Consider the following 24,485-nt stretch of genomic DNA (forward strand, 5'->3'; position numbering starts at 1 on the left):
AAATACTGTGATTTTATTAGATTCTTGCTCAAGTTCCATCTGGTACTCCTCTGAATATCCCAGCTGAAATATAAGGAGGGTGTTTTTGACGTGAAAAAAATCTAAATAAATGTATCACCATCCTAGTTCACTGAGCACGTATCATAGTCACCTCACATTTCATTCTGGAAAGAGCAACAACAAAATAACATTTTCTTAGAGTTATATTCTAGGATAAGGTCAAAAGATCTAAGTGTATTTCTTTATTCTCATTAAAATAACTTGTGGGGTAGTCACTGTCCCTGGAAGAATTATGTTTCCTTAGACTTAATTTTTCCTAATAGCTCTGTTACTTACTTTATTAACTATTTAAAAAAAAAAAAAAGAAAGAAGAAGAACCTAAAGCTGTTATCTCGAAAATCTTTGCAGAATCAGATGCCCTGTAAGAGCTGGGGTTATATTTCTGAAAATATGCTCTTATAATTAAAACTTGTAATAAACCAAGCAGTAGAGTAGGGTAAAATGAACTAAAGAAAATATATGTGTATATATGAACATATACTCAGACACATACATACCCATGTTTGTTATATAATGCACCAATATTCTGAGGATTACAAAATCAATTTAATATAACACACAAGAACTCACAGTATTTCCTTGTTTCTGCAGATAAGAGAGGCAAATGAACACCTGCAAGAGGATGAAGAAGATACAGTTGCAGATTCTGCATTTCAGAGCCATACCATAGGTAAAAATTCATGGCTCCATACGTCTTTAACTGACATTTTCTACATGCAACCTTATTTCAGAGAGGGCATGTTCTTAAAGAACATGTCTCATGCCCACTTATACCAGGATAGGATTTTAACTTCTGATTCTTGGTTATCTTTATCTTAAATATTGGAAACTACCATAAAATAAATGGGTCAAAGCACAGCCTATGAAGAAAACATAGGTGTTTACAAATGGAAACTAAGGTGAGACCTTGTCAATATACAATGAAAATGATACTGATGTAAATAATTTCTGAGGAGAAAATCAACTTTGAATTGATCCAGTTTCTACTGGCTTGAAATGTGGAGTAGTAGCTTTCTTATATTGAACACTTTTTTAAATTGAATATGTTTTACCCAGAGAACTAAATAGATACTGTTGTTGTTTAGCCACTCAGTCATGTCTGACTCTTTGTGACCCCATGGACTGTAGCCCACCAGGCTCCTCTGTCCATGGGATTTTCCAGGCTAGAATACTAGAACGGGTTGCCATTTCTTTCTCCAGGGGATCTTCCTGACCCAGGGATCAAACCTGTGTCTCCTGTGTTGGCAGGTGGACTCTTTACCACTGAACCACATGGGAAGCCCCAGATTAAGTATTTACAGCTTGCCAAAATCTCCAACTCACTCATTTTCTTTACATTTCTATTAGAACCCTGATTATGGGTAGTCCTGTCTCAGAGACATATTTGGCTTGTCAGCTCTGTCCTAGAATTTTGCATGAGCCTACATTGAAGGGACTCAGGTTTCTAACACAGAGGGATTTTCTCAGCCTGTTTCCATCAGCCAGGAGGTAACTGGTAATAGAGTAGCTGTCTATGACCGTGATCCTTGTCAGGAAATAGAAGATGTGATAACAGCTCTAGGCCACCTTGGACGTTTGCAAAATTAATTGTTCTTTGGGCTCTAGAAATAGCTGTGAATGTAAAGCATGCTAATTTAGTTTTACAAAAAACTTCAAAGCACGAAGAGTCATTTTTTCAAATCACATTTGGGTGTATAGACAGTACCAATTACTGTACTCTGGGCTAGGACAGCCCCACAGATGTCGGTTTCTGTTATCATCAGCATTCACTGTGCCTCTTCCTGTTCTTTCCCTGGAGTACCTTTAGCTGCCAACTCTCAGTGTCTCATCACTCCTGGCTCCATGTTGGTATGTTCTGCAGCTGTTTTTCTAGCTTACCCAGCTGTCTTCTTCCAGCTACAATTTACAGTTTATCTCAGAGATTTATTGTACCCCCAAAGTTTAATAAGATTGGCACACCATTGTTACTCTTTTCTGGTGTAATTGGGAATATAAATGTCTTAACAAACAACAGAATGAGTGGAATCTGAATATTTTTATTCCAGAAGGGCATCGTTTAGTACAGTTGTCAATGTAAAATGCTTAAATTAGTATCAGTTCTACATAGTTAGCTAATATGCAAGTTAAATATTATTCAACAACCTTCAAAACTGGCACTGTGTAAAGCCCCACTGAGTCATCATTTTTCTATAATGAAGTGTTCTTGGGCTTTTACAGTAACATATATAAAGTTAGAGGCTGCATTTTGTTCGAGAGAGCTATAGTTATCTGGGTACTTTCTAGAGACTAGCAATCCTTTAGATCTATACTGTTTGACATGATAGCCAGTAGTCAAATGTAGTTGAGACTCAAATTTATTAAAACTACATAAAATTAAAAATTCAGCCCCTCAACTGAATTTTTCAGTTGCATTAGCCACTTTTCAAGTGTTCAGTGGCCACATATTCTGTATGGCCTGTATGAACATGTCCATCATCACACAAAATTCTTCTGAAAAGTGCTGGTTTAGAATACTCTCCTGGAAGAAAATTTGAACTCTGTTTCTGACAGAGGAATGACTTGGTCTTCACATAATTGTAGACTCGTCTCCTCAAACTAGTGGTGATCTATCTGAACAAGCTGCTATTGGCAGCAAGTAACAACAAAACTGACTAGCCATGACTTAAGTAATAAAGTCACTGAATCATCTTATGTAATTAAAAGTCTGAAGGAAGGCAAACATAAAAGAGGAGCAGCAGCTCAGCAATGCTGTCTAAAGCCCTGTTTATTTGGATTTTTTTGTCCTCATCCTTGTCACTTCTGGTTGAAAATTGATTCCTACCACTCTAGGTATCCCACCTATATTCAAGACACAATGTGTAAGGAAAATTAAAAATTTTTCAGAATTCTCCCCACTATAGACTTAATATTACATGTCATCAATAAGAACCTGATCATAAAGCCAATCTTAGGTGCACAGGAAGCTGGGAAGGTCAGTATGTTGCTTCCCAGCCCCTGTTGCATGAGATAGCAGAGAGAAGAGGGGTGAAAATGTTCTCTGAGTTAGACAATCAATAAGACAATCAATAATATTACCACAGGCCTTTTAAAAAGTTCGTCCATTTCAAGACTGAGTGACATTCTATAAATCAAGTGGTTATTTATCTTTATTGCACAAAAATGACTGAAAAAATATTTTAGCACCTGAAAATCCCAAAGTTCTTCATTTTGTCTAAGCTAAGTGTTATCACATATCTTCCCAATACTTACAACCATCGTATATTTCCAATTTTCTCAGCAACTGAGAAAATCTAAATATGGTCTTAAAACCAAACAGCTGCTAATATCTTTGACAAAGAACAACAATCAGAAAATCTGTGAAACTGAATGTTTATATTTCTGTGGTTAAAGGTAATCATGTCAGTTTAATCAAAATGGTATGAGTTGATTACAAAACAAGATATTGTTAACTTGTTCTATATTGAAATTCAAGATTCATGAATGAAGTAATACAACTAGATTTTTTCTTTAAAATCACCCTAATAAATATCAGACTTTCATGTTAATAAGCAACAAGCAAATGACCATACTAGCCTAATAGAAGTATTAACATGAATGATCACAAATACCAGTTGTTCTTTCTTGCTGTTTAACTGATTCACCCAGTGTATTACACTAATTATCTAATAAGATTAAATGATCAGTAGGAATTCAAATAACATTACCTCATATTAAAAACATCAGCTAATGATAGCATCAAAAATAATCTAAGAGGAGACAGAGGATTTGGAAATTTCTTTAAAGAGGAAGAGATGTCTTTTGAGGAATTTGAGGAAGAAGCGAAGCAGAATTAGTGATAACCAAGAAAACAAGGCTTCATGGTAAGCTCTTGTTAAGTGAAAGATGTGTGGTATTTCCTTAAATCTAAAAGAGTTGTTACGGAGTGGAAGTTTGCATGCTCAACACACAGGCCGACAAGGCGAAACATCCGAGTTTGGAGCAGAGAAAGGTTTATTGCAGGGCCCTGCAAGGAGATGGGTTTCTTGTGCCTAATAAGACCCCAAAGTCCTGGATGGTATTCAGCAAAGCACTTTTAAAGGCCAGGAGAGGGAGGGCTGTGGTTAGTTGTTGAAGACTCCTTGGTCTCGGAATTAAGAAGACCGAGACCAACTTTGTTCTTGCAGCTGTCCACATAGGTCAGATCACAATATTCCTGTTAAACCTCCAACAAGACAAATATTATTCTCTGCTCTGCAACTTTCTATCTCTGTATGAATGGACCCTGAAAGGTCAGAGTCGTGAGAATAGGCTATTCTATATATTTCAAGGTATAGGTAACTGTGCTTTTATAGAAGGTGCAGAGCCAGCATGACTAAGCTTGAGAAAATGAACAGACCTGATATGGAGTCAGATTTGTTCTTCCCTGTGACAGAGTTACGGAGAACACTTGTCCAGTAGCACAGTGGGCAACTGTTCCAGTGCCTCATTGTGGGACACAGTTTGTCTACTCTGCTTCATCGGCTATGTATACTCCTAGCCTCTTCTAAAGGACCCCTTCTGTCTCCCACTACCAGAGGACAGTGTGACAAGGGACGTGGTCTAGTTCTGAGTATCTTGAGGATCAAGTTTTCTTTGTTTAGCTCTGTAAATTTGCCTTGGTGCTGTCCTGCCCAGCTCGGTAATTGCCTCCAAGAGCTCTCCTGTTGTCCTTCTTCATCACTCCCCAAACAGTCTTACAGCAGCTAGTATACTAGCAGGAGGATTGTGGATGCTCAGTAAGTACCCACTTTGACTTACTTAAGACCATACATCACTTTATTTCCATTTCCCCAAGGTGTCTTGCTTTCTTATTCCTTGTGTCCATATACACTTTAGCTGTCTAATCTGGTAAACTTATGCATGTCAGTAAGTTAGATTAAACAGCTATTTTTTTTCAGATGATGTATTTGCATTATAACAGGGACTCAAGAAAAATTCTACCTCTAGTTAAGAGGAACTCTGGGGAGCTAACATTTCAGGCACACACTGATTTGAGCAAATTATAGGGTGAAGAAGAAAGGACAGGAATTAACCTGACTTCAGACAATGAAGAGCACAAGAAGCCGTGTAGCAAGGAAAGGAGTTATTTTGCTGTATAAAACCCTACTTTGCGTAATGGCCTGCCTGAAAGTGAAGAAGTAAGACAAGGCCATGCTGAGCCAAATAGAGAAGATTTGAACCTCCTGGTACAATGGCCATTTTTACCTCTGTAGCACACAGAACTTGTTCTTGTAAGTTCTGACTGTCCAACCATAAAGCACCTAATCCACACTAGTAATGTGTCTGGTCTGGAGGGTGGTAGAAATAGAAGGGATAAAAGAGTCGAATGATTTATAGTTATCATTGTTGAGGAATCTTTACACCAGACTGCAATGAAGAGCGACAAATGCAGCATCTCTTTTACCCAGTAGAAGAGAGAAGACCTGACCTGATGTTGATATATCTGTATCTGTGGTTCTTCAAGTGACAGGGAGGGTCTCACAGATTCTTGAATCAAGTACCTCAGTTACCTGGAGAACAAGAACATGAGCCTATTATCTCATCTGAATGGAAAGAACTCCATAATCTGTTCAATACTTTATTGTATTAAAGTCCTAATGTGATCTGGTTAGGGGCTTCTCAGATGGAACAGCAGTAAAGAATCCGCCTGCTAATGCAGAAGACACAGACACAATTTCGATTCCTGGGTCGGGAAGACCAACTAGAGTAGGAAATGGCAACCACTCCAGTATGCTTGCCTGGAAGAGCCCACAGACAGAGGAGCCTGGCGGGCTGCAGTCCATGGGGTCCCAAAGAGTTGGACACAACTGTGCAACTGAGCATGCACGCACAATATGGTCAATGGTGGTTGTCCATACATGGATTATACAGTTTCATTAGCTAGATCACAGTTATTTTTAAATCCAAGACTGGATTTCCCTACTTGTTAGCACCAATAGGACTAGGTTCATATGGGAGGGAAAGGAACTCAAATTACAGTAATTTATTTGAATAAGAACAGAAGTTTCTTTCTGTCACACATGACAGGGCACAGGGAGGTGGTTCAGGCTGATAGTACAGCCTCAGCCTCCTCCTGTTTCATTCTCTGCTTCATATGGTCTCCATTCCCAAGGCCACTTTCTGGCTCAAGATGACTATGAAAAAACCATCCTTTATGTCCACTTTCCAACCCACAGGAAGGAAGAGCAATGAGGAAGGATATGGTCCATCCCTTTAAGAATACTTCCCATCACTTGACCCATTCTTTGGGTAGCATTGCATTGGTTGGCACTTAGTCACACAGAAGAAGAAACATTAATCCAGGCAGGAGGACATAGGTCCAGAACAAAAAACTTAAAATACATGGAGGTTCTCATAACTCTGGAAGAAAAAGACAATGAATATTAGAGGACATGTAGCAATCTAACCTGCTTCTTGCCCCCTACCAAGGTTATCTTCTTGTTAGTAACAAATAAATTTTCACTGTCATTTAAGAAGACCATAGGAAAATAAATTTCAAGAGTTGTTGGGAAAGATGTAATTAATTTCAATGATTTATGCTAGTTTTGCATGATCTGAACTACCACTGGTCTCTATTTGTACACTTCACTTTGACTAACTTTTTCAGGAAATGTATTGAACTTGAATTAGTTTGCCACCACCATATTTATGAACATATCACTGGTTAGCCACAAAGTTTAGAGGTTCAAATAAATTTTCTGTGGAGTACAGTGCAGCTAGAATTTTCCTTTCTCTAAAATTAAAACCAGTAGGGCACCAGTACTGTGGCTGCCAATCGATTAAAGTCCTTGATAACTATCTGTCTTATTTCAAGACTATTACTAATTTTCCCCACTGAGAAAATTTGAAAAAGTTTAGCAATTTAATGTAGAGGGAATGACTTTCATATTACAAATTAAAATATCTCAGAAAGTTGATCAGATTTTCACAGCTTTTTGAGTGGAAGACCATTTGAGTCAAATGCCACATTTTGAATAGCACGCCGATATGTGTAGGCTTAGTTGTAGAAAGAGTGAGCTGCTGATCATCAAAACAAACATGAGGGCTTAAAGGTTCTCAATAGCAATGTTGATAGATAATGTTCTGTTGACTAGTAACAGATTGGTTCTGAACGGGAAACTGCATGGATAGTAATAACTATGGATGAGGAATAGGGAGGAGTGATTTTACATAATTTAAATTGTTAATACTTCCCAGGATGATAATATTTCTGCATTTCCAAATATTACAAATGGCATTTCAGAGATATTACAGAGTAATAGCTTGGCCACGGGAGCTTCTATCGTGGCTGCACTGAGTTCGTCCATTTATATGGACAAGCAACAAACTTCAGAGGGGAAGCTTTGCATCTGGCAGCCTGAAATGTAAATCCCACGTGGCATGAAGGTAGACTCATGGAAACAGAACCATGTGGTTCCTTCTGGTTGAAAATGACTGAAGATAGTCATATTCCCATCCATTGAGTGTCTCTTTTTCACCAAGCCCTATGCTTAGAACATTACCCATAATCCTTCTGGTTTCACTCTCTTGTGGCTGGTTCTCTGGTGTTGTCATCTATACACTTGCTCCTTGAGTGCTTCTCTCTAAATACCAGAGGTAATCATGAATGAGGCTTTGGTGGAGACTTCTATATTGGTGGTGGTGTTCAGTCACTCAGACATGGCGAACTCTTTGCAACCCCACAGACTGCAGCACACCATATTTCCCTGACCTTCACCATCTCCCAGAGCTTGCTCAGACTCACATCCATCGAGCCTGTGAGGCCATCCACCATCTCGTCCTCTGTCATCCCCTTCTCCTGCCATCAATCTTTCCAAGCATCCAGATCTTTTCTCATGAATCAGCTCTTCACATCAGGTGGCCAAAGTATTGGAGCTTCAGCTTCAGCCTCAGTCCTTCCAATGAATATTCAGGGCTGATTTCCTATAGGATTGACTGGTTTGACCTCCTTACAGTCCAAGGGACTCTCAAGAGTCTTCTCCAACACCACAGTTTAAAAGTATCAATTCTTCAGCACTCAGCCTTCTTTGTGGTCCAACTCTCACATCCATACATGACTACTGGAAAAACCGTAGCTTTGACTATACGGACCTTTGTTGGTAAAGTAATGTCTCTGCTTTTAATATGCTGTCTAGGTTGGTCATAGCTTTTCTTCCAAGGAGCAAGCATCTTTTAATTTCATGGCTGCAGTCACCATCTGCAGTGATTTTGGAGCCCAAGAAAATAGTCTCTCACTGTGTCCATTGTTTCCCCATCTGTTTCCCATGAAGTGATAGGAATGGATGCCATGATCTTTGTTTTTTTAATGTTGAGTTTTAAACAAGCTTTTTCACTCTCCTCTTTCACTTTCATCAAGAGGCTTTTTAGTTCCTCTTCACTTTCTGCCATAAGGGTGGTGTCATCTGCATATCTGAAGTTGTTGATATTTCTCCTGGCAATCTTGATTCCAGCTTGTGCTTCCTCCAGCCCAGCATTTTGCATGATGTACTCTGTATATAAGTTAAATAAGCAGGGTGACAATATGCAGGCTTGACCTACTCCTTTCCCAAATTGGAACCAGTCTAGTGTTCCATGTCGAGTTCTAACTGTTGCTTCTTCACCCGCATACAGGTTTCTCAGGAGGCAGGTAAGGTGATCTGGTATTCCCATCTCTGTAATAATTCTCCACAGTTTGTTGTGTTCCACACAGTCAAAGGCTTTAGCGTAGTCAGAGAAGCAGAAGTAGATGTTTTTCTGAAATTCTCTAGCTTTTTCTATGATCCAGAGAATGTTGGAAATTTGATCTCTGGTTCGTCTGCCTCTTCTAAATCCAGCTTAAACATCTGGAGGTTCTCGGTTCATGTACTGTTGAAGCCTCCTTAGGAGAATTTTGAGCATTACTTTACTAGCGTGTGAGATGAGTGCAATTGTGCGGTATTTTGAGTATTCTTTGGCATTGCCTTTCTTTGGGATTGGAATGAAAACTGACCTTTTCCAGTTCTGTGGCCACTGCTGAGTTTTCCAAATTTGCTGTCATATTGAGTGCAGCACTTCCACAGCATCATCTTTCAGGATTTGAAATAGCTCAGCTGGAATTCCAGCACCTTCACTAGGTTTGTTCACAATGATGCTTCCCAAGGCCCACGTGACTTCTCACTCCAGGATGTCTGGCTCTAGGGGAGTGATCACACTAACGTGGTTATCTGGGTCATGAAGATCTTTTTGGTATAGTTCTTCTGTGTATTGTTGCTACCTCTTCTTAATATCTTCTGCTTGTGTTAGGTCCATGCCATTTCTGTCCTTTATTGTGCCTATCTTTGCATTAAATGTTCCCTTGTTATCTCTAATTTTATTTAAGAGATATCTAGCCTTTCCTATTCTATTGTTTTCCTCTATTTCTTCACATTTTTCACTCAGGAAGGCTTTCTTGGCTCTCCTTGCTATTCTTTGGAACTCTGCATTCAAATGGATATATCTTTCCTTTTCTCCTTTGCCTTTAGCTTCTCTTCTTTTCTCAGCTATTTGTAAGGCTTCTGAGACAACCATTTTTCCTTTTTCATTTCTTTTTCTTAGGGATGGTTTTGATCACCGTCTCCTGTACAGTGTTATGAACTTCTGTCCATAGTTCTTCAGGCACTCTGTCAGATCTAATCCTTTGAATGTATTTGTCATTTCCACTGTATAATCATAAGGGATATAATTTAGGTCACACCTTAATGGCCTAGTGGTTTTCCCTACCTTCTTCAATTTAAGTCTGAGTTTGGCAGTAAGGAGTTCATGATCTGAGCCACAGTCAGCTCCCGGTCTTGTTTTTGCTGACTCTACAGAGCTTCTCCATTTTCAGCTGCAAAGAATATAGTCAATCTGATTTCAGTATTGACCATCTGGTGATGTCCATGTGTATTCTCTTGTGTTGTTGGAAGAGGGTGTTTGCTATGATCGGTGTGTTCTCTTGGCAAAACTCTGTAGTCTTTGCCCTGCTTCATTTTGTACTCCAAGATCAAACTTGCCTTTTACTCCAGGTATCTCTTGACGTCCTACTTTTTCATTCCAGTCCCCTGTGATGAAAAGGACATCTTTTTTTGATGTTAATTCTAGAAGGTAGGTCTTCATAGAACTGTTCAACTTCAGCTTCTTCAGCAATAGAGGTTGGGGCATACACTTGGGTTATTATGATACTGAGTGGTTTCCCTTGGAAATGAACAGGGATCATTCTGTCATCTCATTTTTGAGATTGCATCCAAGTACTGCATTTTGGACTCTTTTGTTGACTATGAGGGCTACTCCATTTCTTCTAAGGGGTTCTTTCTCATAGTGGTAGATATAAGGGTCATCTGAATTAAATTCACCCATTCCAATCCATTTTAGTTCACTGATTCCTAAAATGTTGATGTTCACTCTTACATCTCCTATTTGAACACTTCCAATTGACCTTGATTCATGGACCTAACATTCCAGGTTCCTATGCAATTATTGTTCTTTACAGCATCAGACTTTACTTTCACCACCAGACACATGTACAACTGGGCATTGTTTCCATTTTGGCCCGGCCTCTTCATTCCTTCTGGAGCTATTTCTCTACTCTTCTCCAGGGGCATATTGGGCACCTACCAACCTAGGGAGTTCATCTTTCAGTGTCATATTTTTTTGCCTTTTCTGACTGTTCAGGGGGTTCTCAAGGCATGAATGCCAAATTTGTGAGCATGGTGATAGGCTATATCAGTCACTCAGTAGTGTTCAGTTCTTTGCAACCCAATAAACTGTAGCCCACCAGGCTCCTCTGTCCATGAAATTTTCCTGGCAAGAATCCTGGAGTGGGTTGCCATTTCCTCCTCCAGGGGATCATCCTGACCCAGGAATGAAACCCACGTCTCCTGCATTGGCAGGCATATTTACCATTGAGCCATGTGGAAAGCCAGTTTGTCAGCATACCGGGTCATAGTTTATGACTCCCCCTCTTATGTTTCTTTTTTTTTTTTTTCACTAGAGAGATAGAGAGCTGTAGACTTTGAGTTGAAAGTGTGACTTTTTTTTACTGCTATAAAATATTTCCTCTATAGATTGCACCAGTGAGCTGAGTTCTGTGTAGTTCAACAAGCCTGTATCGAGCATCTTCTTCCAGCCATGTCCTATGTTAGAGGTTGGAGATATGGAGGTGAATGATACATGGTACCCACACTCTATGAACTCCAGTCAAGTAAGGAAACAGAGAAGCAAACAAATAATTCTGATACAGTATGGTCACAAATAAGATGGAAGCATGCTCTTCATACATATGAGTGCATAGAGCAAGGTGTCAAGCCCCTCCTGGGTGAAGCCAGGCATTTTGGTGTCCATCTGTAAGGAAAAGATAAGAGTGAGAGAGTAAGATACTGAATTTTAAGAGCATTCACCATTTATATCAGTGGTTCCCAAACTCAAATTACAAGGTCTAGGAAGGAGAGCCAGTCATTACTATGTTGTAAACATCCCCAGGTGATGCCAGTGGGCAGCAAAGTTTGGGAACCACTTTCCGAAGGAGTAGGATTTCATCAGCAAAGGGGAGAGAGATATCCTTAAACTCAAGGTAAACAGCACATTTAAAGACCTGGAGATAGAAATATGGCACACCATAGGGAAGGGAGTCAATAAATGACCAGCTTGGCTAGAGTAGAGGGTAAGTTTTAAGGATGAAGTACAGATAAAAGGGCTTTTGTAGGATGGGACCAGATTATGGGAAACTTGAAAGCCAAGCCTACATGTTTGAATTTAACCCTATAGACAACACATAGACAGTGGGAAGAAATTTAAAGACCAACATAATAAGTGGTCATCCAATCACTATGATGCTCATTCTTTGACTTTCAAAACAAAAACATGTCTTCATTTTCTCTCCCTTAGCCTTGGACCAACCAAATATACATCCTGTTTTCTCACAAGGGATATGCCATGATGAGTAGAGTTATATAGTCATGTAAAAGGATGGACTGCTAAGGTTACTACAGAGTTGCCAAAAGGTTGCTCCAAAAGAACTCTCCTGGAAATCTATCAGGGTAGGAAATCTATCACGATATTTATTACATAAATATCCTACCCACTGAGTGCAAGTGCTCAAGTCTCTTTTTATATATACAGCTGGTGTTTGGGAGGGGTATCCACTGAGTGTCACTGACTGATAACCTCAGTGCATCTCTCAGATTAGCAACAGCAAGACCCTAGAAAAGTGAGCTCTGAGACTTGTCCATCCTCCTGCCAGTGAACTGAGAAGCACAAGAAGGCATGCTTGGGCGTTAGGAGAGGTAAGGATGGTGCTCTTCCGACAGGGATCCCAGCTGCCAGGGCAGAAGTAGACATGAAGCCCCAGGGGGTGGCACGTGCTAGTAAGGCAAAAGATCCCATAGAACAGGTGATAAGTGGGTATGTTAAATAAGTTTTTTCTTTTTTCTCCCATGGTTTTTCCAAGGCCTGTTGCTCTAGAGTACATCGCTGGGGAATCAGAAATAGCTGTATAGTTCCCTCAGTTTCTTGTTGTGGTTCACTTACGAAGTTGTGCCTGACTCTTTGCATCCCCATGAACTACAGCACACCAGCCTTCCTTGTCCTCTACCATCTTCTGAAATTTGCTCAGATTCATGTCCATTGAGTGCAATTGCTATATATATCCAGAAGTGGAACTGCTAAACCACATGATAGTTTTGTTGTATTTGGAAATAAAATCACTATCTCAAAGAGGTAGCTGGACCTCCAGATGCACTGCAGCGTTATTCACAATAGCCAAGATAGTATTGATCTGTTGATAGATGAATGAATAAAGGATTTGTGGTATGTGTGTGTGTGTGTAGATGTGTGTGTGTGCACGTATGTATAGTTTTATAGTCTTCACTTTACTTGTAGAGTCTTACCACACTATTGTTTAGTTTTTGCTCACTGTACAAATAGAATCATACTATAAATATTCTACTAGATTGGCAATGTTGTTTTTGGAATGCATTGGTGATGGTCCCTGCAGTTGTAGTCCATTCATTTTCATAGTTGTATAGTCCTCCATAGCAGAGAAATTTCAGATTTCATTTATTCTTTCTAATGTTAATAAACATTTGGGTTGTTTTCCATTTTTTGCTATTATGACAGTGTTGCTAGTGTCACTGTGATGCATATTCCCTGATATACTTACTGAGAGTTTTTCTAGGTATGCATAGAAATAACGTTTTACATCATAAACCAGTACACCTCTGCATGTATACCTATACATAAATGTAATCCAATGTTATATTCTTTTTTGCTAATTTGAAAACCACAGCAAATTACCAAGTAGTATGAAATCCAACAATGGGTTTCCTTATGGAAGGGAAGTGGTGGGAGAAGGAGGTAGTGGAAGGGGTGCAAGAGTGGCTTAAAAACACTGAGTTGTTGACCTTAGAGTTGGGATGGTTTCATCTCATCACAGGGCCTCTTAAGAGTGAGAGGAGGAAGCAGAAGAGGGCCAGAGAAAAAGATGTATCAACAGAAACAGGGTCAGGAAGGTGCATTCATAATATGAGAAACCCACCTTAATGGGATCTGAGTCAAACTCAGATCCCTTTTTTTTTTTTTTAATCTATCACATTGGAAAAGCATAAGAAGTTTGAAGACAAAAACTTTGTTGGCAAGGATATGAAGAAAAAGGCATTGGATACGACAGATGAGAGGGTGCTAGTACAAGCTCTATGGATAAGTTTGCAATATCTAATAAAAGCCACACTTATTTAATGCTGTTAAATAGAAATTCCAATCAAATAATTTATGCTACAGATATACTTGCCCATATGAGAAATAATGCATGCACTGAAACCTTATTTATAGTAACAGGAAAAAGTCATGAATGAACCAAATGTTTATTAGTATGGTACTGGTTAAATGTATTCTGATAATGGAATATAATATAGTTGTAAAAAAGAAATCAGGGGAACTTCCCTGGTGGTCCAGTGGCTAAGACTTTGCCTTCCAATGCAAGGGGTGCAGGTTCAGTCCCTGGTAGGGGAGCTAAGTTCCCACATGCCTGGCGACCAAAAACCCAAAATATAAAACACAAGCACTATTGTAACAAATTCAGTAAAGACTTTAAAAATGGTCCATATCAAAAAAACAACTTTAAAACCAAGGGAGATCTTTACTGATAAGAAACAATTTCTGAGCTATGTTATTAAATGAGAAGAGCAGGAACAGAATACTGCCTATAGTATGCTTGAATTTTTAAAAAGTAAAAAGGCCTATAACACACATATATAGGTTTTAAAAAAGCTAAATGCAAGTGTGAATATGATTTTGTACATGTACACACACGTAATTGTTGGCATGAATAAAACTAATAAAACACAAGAGGCCAGTACTGTTGATTGCCTCAAAGCAGACCTGGGTTTAAAGAACACAAAAATGAGAGAATGTTTTCAGTATATGCTGTTTTGTATCTTTTTAATTTTGCAGGCTTATAATACCTTTCTAAAACATAAAATATAAGTTAAAGATTGTGCCTTAAAAAATAAACTGAGGCGCATGTATGTATTCTTTTACAGTGGTAGTGATTTAAATGTAACTGTTTGCTGTATATACTCCTGTGTTCATAGTATATTTCATATTTGTTTTTAAAAGATAAGCAAAGTACAGTCTGAAACAAAGCACATGTATGGGCTGAATGGGACTTCCTTTTGCCTGGCTGACCTAGATCATCCATCCCCCACCTTCCACACTCTTCCTGTCTGCCCTCTGACCAGCTCATTAGCATCTCCAGAAGAGAGGTCAGCCAAGAGGAGAAAGAGCAGGAAAGGACACATCCCTGACCACGCATAGAAAGTTACATCATCAATTCTGAAGCTCATCAGGTGTCTGAGGAGTAAGTTGGAAACAGAGGTTGTGGACAACTCTTGAATCTTAATCTCTTTGTTCTCCATGTTACCACAGATAATTCTGGGTTGATTAGATGTTATAGATAGGTTGAACTGTCAGTGCCATCAGTGCTGTTGAAATCAGCAGTTCTTCTTAATCCTAAAGATAATTTTTAAAAAAATTAGTAACTGAGAAGCAGCAATGATTAAAAAAAAAAAAAAAAAACTTTTGCCAGACAGGCACTTGTAGCTTTTCAGAAGTCTGTAGTCAAGCTGGGAAGGAAGATGCTTTCTTGACTGTAAGAACTCAATCACAGAGACTTAGTGAAAAACCATCTCAATTGAGTTGATCTCTGTACTCCGTCCACCAGGACTCCCTATGATGTGTCCATTAAGTTTGGCACATTCAAATTAATACCTTAGCTTGAGACAGGTGTAAAGGGCTAGATCAGGTGAGGGCTATGGCAAATCGTGGTGGCAGAAACTGAGTTGTGTAATGAAACATGCAACTGAGGGAAAAAAAGGTGGAAGGGTGATCTTGGGAACAGAATGCTCTTGACTTGAATGAATCCTTATTCAAGAAAGGTGCTAAGTTGCTTCAGTCATGTCTGACTCTTTGCAACCCTATGGACCATAGCCCTCCAGAGTTGTCTATGGAGTTCTCCAGGCAAAAATACTGCAGTGGTTTGCCATTTCCTTCTCTAGAGGATCTTCCCAACCCAGGGATCAAACCGGCATCTCTTAAGTCTCCTGCATTGGCAGGCAGGTTCTTTACCACTAGCGCTACCTGGGAAGCCCAGAGAAAAAAGAAAATGAATGTAAAGAAAGGAAAGCATTGCCATCAATCTGTTACAACACAGGGCAGACCTGGGCACTTTTTTAATGTCACAGACATGCAACTGGGGTATAACTGCTTCAGAAGAAACACCTTCATTTTTGAAAATGGCCTGAGAAAATAACTCATCAATGTCAGTCTTAATTTTGTTCATCAGCCCATTGATAGAATTTGAGAAGAGTCATTTAGCAATCTTCTTATCAGTGGTACAGTGCCTGCTCTTCTCATTTTGCACAGGATCAGATAAAAGGATGATGTTTGATTTATCTTTGCTTTGCCACCCTGCTGCCGCTAAAAGCTTTTCAGGAAGGGGGGAAGAATAAGCTGAGAGGTTACCAGGTTATGAAACATTGTCACAGCCAAGCCAGGAGCATTGAATCAATTTCCAATATGTTTCTTATGTAGTTAAAACCTATACTCTGGAGATGTTATTGTTTGATTATAAAAGCATGAGAAATTTGAAGAGAGACTTTCTTGCCACTGTGATAAACAGTCTCTGCCTGTAACTCGATTGTGTCAACTCCCAGATGGAGGGGAAAAATGCTTTAAGGTGACTTTCTGCCCATTTGAAACTCATCCGTGCGTTCTGCCTTCAGAGCCCACTCGGAGGGAATTTTGTGTGTATGAGAACGCATTTGGAGTGGGTAGCCGCTGCCCTGCTTTCAAATGAGTGGATTGCATTTCCAAAGGTGTCATTTCCCCTTCCTTTTGACCCAATCATCAAAATGTTTCCAAAAGTATGTGCATATTCTTCTTCTTTAAAATAGGTCTCTTTTCTGTGTGATTTATAATTAAAAAAATGAAAGTACTTCCTGCATGCTGAGTTACACACAATTGAATCTGATTTTTAAAAAGAGAAAAACATTGATAAGGAGGAGGCGGTGCGCTGAAGAAATGAATGGGGTGGGATCCAAAGTCCAGTTTGGGATTTTATGACTTAGTGTACAATGCTGCCTCTCTCTATTCCATAATCATCGAATGAAGGGCTTAGATGCTCTCTGATGTTTTTTTTCTTGTCCAGAGTTCCCACATCTGAGGAGGAGGGTATACCTGAATTCACACATACCCATCCATGTCAAGTTCCCACCTCCCATGATTCTGTAAGAAAGTGGGTTTCAATCCCAGGATCCAAGCAAACTAGAAAAGTTGCAAAGCTTATCTAGTGATTTCTGGGCAGGCCTCAGACCCCCTTCCTAACAGTAGGGTCACCACTGGGTATTTGCCTAGACTTTTGCATCTTTGAGAGTGCTTCACTGGTCTCCTCAACAGAGTCTCCCAGTCTAGGGTTGGCAGTCGCATAAGGCAATCTCCATTTCTCCCTTTGCCACCTAACAGATATTGTGACCGTGAGTAAGTTCCTTCCTTACTTGAGTAAACCTCCTTCCCTCATGTGCCAAATGGAAAGCATAGCAAGACCTACTCAGAAGTATTGTTGAGAACTTTGAGTTTTTACATATGAATGCTTGACACCAGGCCAGGAATTAGTAACAGCTCCACTGTTGGTCTTCCTTGTTATTAAGAAGGTGAGGAAAAAGTGTGGGTGGTGTGGATATCAGCTTTCTCTTTCCCTCTCTCTCTCCCTTCCTTCTAGTTGTATTCATAGCTGTGATTCATTACAGTGGAAGGATACACAGCAAAATCAACAGAGAAATGGCCCATGGGGCAGCATCGGGAGGTAACAGTGCCCAGGGTTTTCTTCCTGGAAGTCACACAGGACACGCTCAGCTCCGCCAGTGATAAGCGATGACAGTGCATGCAAAGTGCTAACTACCTGAGTTGGTGAGAGACTCAGAGCCCAGGGTTTTTACAGTCACCGTCTTGCCTCATGCCTTCAAAAATCCCAGTTCCCCAGAAGGGAAACCGTTATTCAGCATAAACCACATTGTTTGCATGAAACATTCAGGCCCAGTAACTCTTATCTGTTAGGATGGTGAGAACTCTCTCAAAATGCAGGCTCCCAGGTGCTAGTAAAGGGTCCACCTTACTCACAGGTCTTTCTAAGGGTGAGTACTCTCAGACTTGCTCTGATAACTCTTCTGTGCACAATCCAGCACGTTGGCCCTGTCCAAAGCATCTTTATGGCAAAATTTTTATCAGTTGGACTCCCTTACTGAAATTTTGACTTCAGCTTTTCCCTTTGGGGCTCCTGAACTAAGTTGAATTTGACTTGAATGACCTGACCTATCCAGGGCTGAGGCCAGCATGATAGTCACTGATAACATTTACAGGAAGGGCTTTCCCATGCACAGTCCTTGTTACTTCTTTTAACAAGGATTTTCCTATCATGAAGGCCCTCCAAACAGGGTATTTATTATTCGGATGGTATAGGTTAGCAGATCCCAATGTGGCTTCTCTCCTTGGAGTTTCCATCCCTACGATCCCCAGTCTAGTCTGAAAGAATTCAGTTCAGTCCCTGATTTCAGAAGCATTGCAGCCAGTCACAAGTGTGAGTGACATTTGTAAGTGTTCTGTTTGAAAAGCACAAGAGCTGGCCCCCTTCACCCTCTCCCAGTTGGTGCTGTCAGGGATGACCTTGGGTGCAGTTGTCAGTGTGAATTCAGTTCAGTTCAGTTCAGTCACTCAGTCGTGTCCAACTGTTTGCAACCCCATGGACTACAGCACACCAGGCCTCCCTGTCCATCACCAACTCTCGGAGTTCACTCAGATTCATGTCCATTGAGTTCGTGATGCCATCCAACTATCAAGGCCCTCACAGTATCCTGGAAGCACTGCAGGAGGACCTTTCATTCAGGAAGAGGGGAAAGCTTCCAGTTCTGTAAAACAAAGACATGCCCCCGCCCACCCCCGATCTCCCCAGGTGCCAGGACTTTGGTTTCTCCCACTGATACAAAATCAATGCATCATTCAGTAATCAAAACTTTTTATGTTTTTTCATCCCTAAATTCTAACCTAGGTGGTTTTTGTTTGTTTTTTGTTTTTTGTCTAAGGAGGTCATATGCAAGAGGGATAAAAGAATTTTCACAGAAAAATATTTTTTTTAATTGAGGTATAGTTGATTTAGAACGTTGTTTTAAGTGTAAAACCTCGTGATTCACTATTTTTATAGATTATATGCCATATGAAGTTATTATAAAATGCTAGTTATATTCCCTTTGGTGTACATTACATCCTTGTATCTTATTTATTTTATGCCTAGTAGTACATACCTCTTAATACTCTATCTTGTACCTCCTCCAACTTTCTCCCCACTGGTAACCACTAGTTTGTTCTCTGTATCTATTGGTCTGTTTCTGTTTTGTTATAGTCATTCATTTGTTTTATTATTCAGATTCCACATATAAGTGAAAGCAAACAGTAGTTATCTTTTTCCATCTGACTTACTTCACTAAGCATAATACCCTCCAGGTCCATCCACATTGTTGCAAATGGCAAGATTTCATTCTTTTTATGGCTGAGTTGTATTACATTATATGTGTTCTTTGTACATTCATCTGTTGATGGACACTTAAGTTGCTCCCATATTGTGGCTATTGTAAATCATGCTGCTATAAAACACATAAAAATATTTTTATACAATTTAAGCAGACAATTATCATGTTCAGAAATTGGCTAGAACAAAAACTTCAATTTTAAAATGTTTCAAAATAGGTTTTTGTAACCTCTTTGGTCCTGATCGTCTATCCGGTGAGCAGCCTCAAAAGTTTCACCTTTCTGTGGACAGCTCCATTTAATAATCAGTCTGTTCAAAAGCTTGTGTTCCAGGGGAAAGGTGAGAGAAGTGGAGTCAGGATCTCAGCCTACTGATGCAAACTGCATGTAGGCTGGATGTCATCTTAATGACTGATGAGGAACGTAAGGCGCAAGGAGGCTTCATGGCCATAATTCACAGCAAGGTGATTACAGGATTCATATCGAAGACCATCCCGCCTTAAGGAAGGATGGATTTGATCTTAGAAGTTCCTGCTCGTAAGTCTCACACATGGAGAGAAAGGCCCAAGATGACCTTCGAGTTCTCCAGCCGCTTCTCAAGTGTTACATCCCCCACGTACTGCAAATGGACCTGAACCGCACCTGCTAGCCACCTACTGCCTTCCATAGTCTTCCTCCCACCAATCTTTTGCACTGGGACTACACCCATTTGATAAATTCCAGTCTGTAAGAAAGAACTAGAGGAAAACCTATAGCTTCTTCATAGGTAGGGGTGAGTCACTTTCATTTTCTGGTACCCAAGCCTCAAGGCACAGCCATAAGCCAAGTTCATTCAGTTACTAAATATTTATTAGGCATCAACTCCATTCTGGACATTGTGCTAGACCCTAGGACATAAAAATCGAGAATACATGGGCTCTGGATTACATGAGCTGAGCTGAGCTGATTCTGAACCAGAATTCTTATTTATGTCTTTTTCTTAAAGGTTAGTTTGAGATTGAATCACTGTAATAATCTCTTGCCTCTTCATTGAACTGTACAAAAAGGTCAATTTCCCTGACCTGTTTTTTTAAAAAAATTTTGTGGGACATTAGTAAAGAAGTGTGAGGACTATAGACAGGGCTGTCCTTGTAAAATCAAGAGCTTACATACTTTAGTAGCTCATAAATTATGTGGACTTATTCTTCTTGACATGCTGGCAAAGACAAATAATTTCTTTAGAACAGATGGCATGCAGAGCCGTTGTTTAAATGTCAACTCCACTGCTGTTTATTGCCCTACTTCTTTGGGGAGATATTTGCATGTGGGAGTCACCTGGGCACTTGATCTGGAGTGCAGAGAAGCTGGAAAGCTTTGCTGAGGATTACTTCCTATGAAACCTCTTAGATATTACAGTGGATTATGGCATTGATATAACTGTGATTTTATTTTTAGTGACAATTAAGCCCATGTGTATTATTATTTTATTTTAATAGAATAGGGATATGTAGTAATACTTTTCACTGTTTTTCGAGATTATCATGACATTTGCAACAGTCTAGTTTGGGTCTCCCAGAAGTAGACCCTGTGAAAAGGATTCAAGGACAAATGGATTATCAGGAAGTATGGGAGAGACCAATAGAAGTCAGATCACAGTAGGAGAAGTCAGATGGAGAAGAGAACTCAGACAATGAAAAATATATTATCCTGCCAGCTACCACCAGAACTGACTACAAAATTTGCATAGCCCAATGCAAAATAAAATCTAGGTTCCCTTGTTCAAAAGTTATTAAAAATTGCAAGATGGTGACTGCAGAGCACAAGGTCCTATATAACCATACAGGTCACACACACATGCTGCCAACCCTGAGTGTGTGAATGTGAGAGACAGAAGTTTAATCTCGGAAAAATTCCAGGGTATAGATAATAGCCAGAACATGGAAGCAGCCTAAACGTTCATCAAGAGAGGAATGGATAAAGATGTGGTACATGTATATAGTGGAGTATTACTCACCCATAAAAAAGGAATGAAATTGTGCCGTTTGCAGAGATGTGAATGGACCTAGAGACTGTCATACAGAGCGAAGTAAGTAAGTCAGAAAGAGAGAAATGCAGTGCTGCTGTTCTTCAGACCCTTAGTTGTGTCATATATTAATGCACAGATGTGGAATCTGTAAAAACGACATAGATGAACTTATTTTCAAGGAAACAGAGATGCAGATATAGAGAACAAATGTATGGATACCAAGGAGGAAAAGGGGAGGTGGGGTGGATTGGCAGATAGGGATTAGCATGTATACACTACTGTGTTTGATCCCTGAGTTGGGAAGATCCCCTGAAGGAGGGTGTAGCAGTCCACTCCAGTATTCTTGCCCGGGGAATCGCATGGACAGAGGAGCCTGGCAGGCTGCAGTACATGGGATTGCAAAGAGTCAGACATGACTGAAGTGACTTAACACACAGTGAGAACCTGCTGTGTAGCTCAGGGAACTCAGAGTTCTGTGGTGACCTAAATGGGAAGGAAATCCAAGGAAGAGGGGATACATGTATACATATGGCTGATTTGCTCTGCTGTACAGCAGAAACTAACACAACATTGTAAAGTGACTATACTGCAATTAAAAAAAAAATCATATAGCATATGTAAAAAAAGAAAGAAGATTAGAAAGATTTAAACAAAATAAACTTCCAGGGTATAGAATTCAAGTCTGAGTCTTCCCACCTGAGGAGTGAGGGACCAGGATATTCATCACCACCTTTCATCACTGATGTGTTAAGGGCTGGCTCAGAGGCTGTTAGCTTTAGGCAAAGAGATGCAGTTTCTGGCAACTGTTAAGTTCAGCAGGAGCACACTCAAGCAGTAAGACCCCAGGAAGGTACATGGACCAACCAGGAACAGTAACCAACACATTACCCAATTAAAATGAACCTCCTATATCCCATGTCAGTCCCAAGTCTCCTGAGAAGTGAGCTACCTTGTTGAGGGGACTCCCCTTGAAGTTTCTCCCCTTTACAAATAATATCTCTCTCAATCCTGTCCTTGCTGTCTGCATCTGAGCCAGCTCTTTAATAACTAACAGAGCCATCAATTTCTACCTGTGAAAGCTTCAGCATACTCCTAAAAATAGAGGGTATGCTAAGTCACTTCAGTCATGTCCAACTCTGCAAACCCATGGACTGTAGCCCGTGAGGCTCCTCTGTCCATGGGATTCTCCAGGCAAGAATACTGCAGTGGGTTGCCATTCCCTTCTCCAGGGGATCTTCCCAACCCAGGAATCGAACCCTTGTCTCTTATGTCTCCTGAGCTGATGGTGGGTTATTTACCACTAGCGCCAAAAATAGAGGGTGGGTGACTGCAATCCTGAGTTCTTTAAAATGCAGCCACATTTGTTTTCCAAATACTAAGACGCTGGACAAGCTGTTTCTCACCCCCGTGCTTCATTTCCTCATCCAGGAAGAAGACACTAAAATTATTCTCAGGCCATTTCCACAAGATTTGGTAGTCTTCATAAGAAAAATATGGGGAACATAGTGGTTTTAAAATAAGAAATTAAACAATGAAGTTTAAAACAATAAATTCATTCCTAAGTAATAACAATGTCTCTTAGAGCTGGGGGTGGCCCCAGAAGGTTAGAGGGAAGGCATTAGCCAGGCAGTTTCCACTGAGTTCTTTTAACTAGGTCATCTTCAGTGTTTATTTGAAGGGGGCACAAAGATTATGTTTTAATTAGAAATCGCTCCCCCTAATTTTGGCTCTTTAATCACTGCTGTATGCCATAAGCAAATCCCAAATTACATGTGATGATTAATTTTCTATGTCAACTTGACCGGGCCACAGGGTGCTGGAATCTTTCAGTTCAGTTGCTCAGTTGTGTCCGACTCTTTGTGACCCCATGGACTGCAGCACGCCAGGCTTCCCTGTCCATCACCAACTCCCAGAGCTTGCTCAAACTCATGTCCATCGAGTCAGTGATGCCATCCAACCGTCTCATCCTCTGTTGTCCCTTTCTCCTCCTGCCTTCAGTCTTTCCCAGCATCAGAGTCTTTTCCAGTGAGTCAGTTCTTCGCATCAGATGGCCAAAGTATTGGAGCTTCAGCATCAGTCCTTCCAATGAATATTCAGGACTGATTCCCTTTAGGATTGACTGGGTTGATCTCCTTATCAAACATGACTCTGAATGTTTCTGTGAGGGTGTTTTGGATAAGATTAACATTTAGATCAGCAGACTGAATAAAGCAGATTGCCCTCTTAAAATGTAATGGGCTACATCTAATCAGCTGAAGGCTCAAATAGAACGAAAAGCCTGACTCTCCCTCAAGTAAGAGAATTCTGACTGCTTTTTAGCTGGGAGGTCAGTTTTTTACTTGCTTTCCGACTAACACTAAAATAGGGACTTTTCCTGGGTCTCCAGCCTGCTGACCTTTGGACTGGAATTACACCATCAGTTCTCTTGGTTCCCAGGCCTCAGGACTCAGACTTGAACTAAGCCTTGGGCTGTCCTCAGTTTCCAACTTGTCAAGTTACCCTGAAGATCTTAGAATTTGCCAGCCTCCATAAATGCATAAACTAGTTTCTTATTACACACACACACACACACACACACACACATTCTTAACTGTTTTTCTGCAGAAACCTAACAAAAGTACATGTAATTAGATTTTCACAGGATGATTAGACTATCAGCTTGTTAGAGGACATTGAACTGCTGTCATCTGTCCAGGTGGCTAAAGATTTCAGTTTGCTTCATCCAGTCCAAGGAAAATTGAGCTGAAAACCTAGCATCCTATAAACTGGGCAGGGGTGTGAAAACTCAGGGTTGAAGTATTAGACAGCCCATATTACCACCATTGATGTAAAACAGTGGAGCAGGCAGCCCTGGGGAAACCCCAGTTAATAAAAGCCGTTTTAGTTGAGCACTCCAGTTTCCCGTGAGCAAACACAACCAGGTAGTTTGATTTCTTGTGGATCTGAAAGCAGAATTCATTCAGACGTCTGTATGATGTGAACTTTCTCATGGAGGTGTGTGCCCTCTGCAGACGTTGTTCTTATCGCAGTGGGAAGAAAGATTTCAGAGGCCTGTGCCTGAGGGTAGGGCCCTTGAGGGCCCCAGATATCTGCATGTCGGCTCATGGCATGTTTATTCATTACAGAGTAATGGCTCCCCTTAAATAAAATTTGTGTTGTAGGGTAAAGCTCCTTCAAGCCAAAAACAGTGACTTCCAAGGTTCACAAGATGCTCCTGCTGTCAATGGAGCAGGAGCTCCATGAAGTCAATGGGAGTCGCTTCCCACGTAGGTGATGGTGCTGAATGGCTAGAATTGTGGATGACGGTTAGTGGGCCAGGAGACTCACCTGTGGCTCCGCTCTGCAAGAAGACAGGGCT

At 40.3% G+C, this 24,485-nt stretch overlaps 1 protein-coding gene across 1 annotated transcript in view; it reads left to right on the forward strand.

Annotated features, from left to right (window-relative positions):
* The window catches only part of NCKAP5 (NCK associated protein 5), a 906,569-nt gene that overhangs the window by 853,460 nt on the left and 28,624 nt on the right, over positions 1-24,485 (forward strand). Inside the window, exon 14 of the mRNA XM_052635984.1 lies at positions 652-730. Coding sequence (XP_052491944.1) covers positions 652-730 — 79 coding nt within the window. The remainder of the gene's footprint in view (positions 1-651; positions 731-24,485) is intronic.

Source organism: Budorcas taxicolor, chromosome 2 (genome assembly GCF_023091745.1).
Source record: "Budorcas taxicolor isolate Tak-1 chromosome 2, Takin1.1, whole genome shotgun sequence".
NCBI lineage: Eukaryota > Metazoa > Chordata > Mammalia > Artiodactyla > Bovidae > Budorcas > Budorcas taxicolor.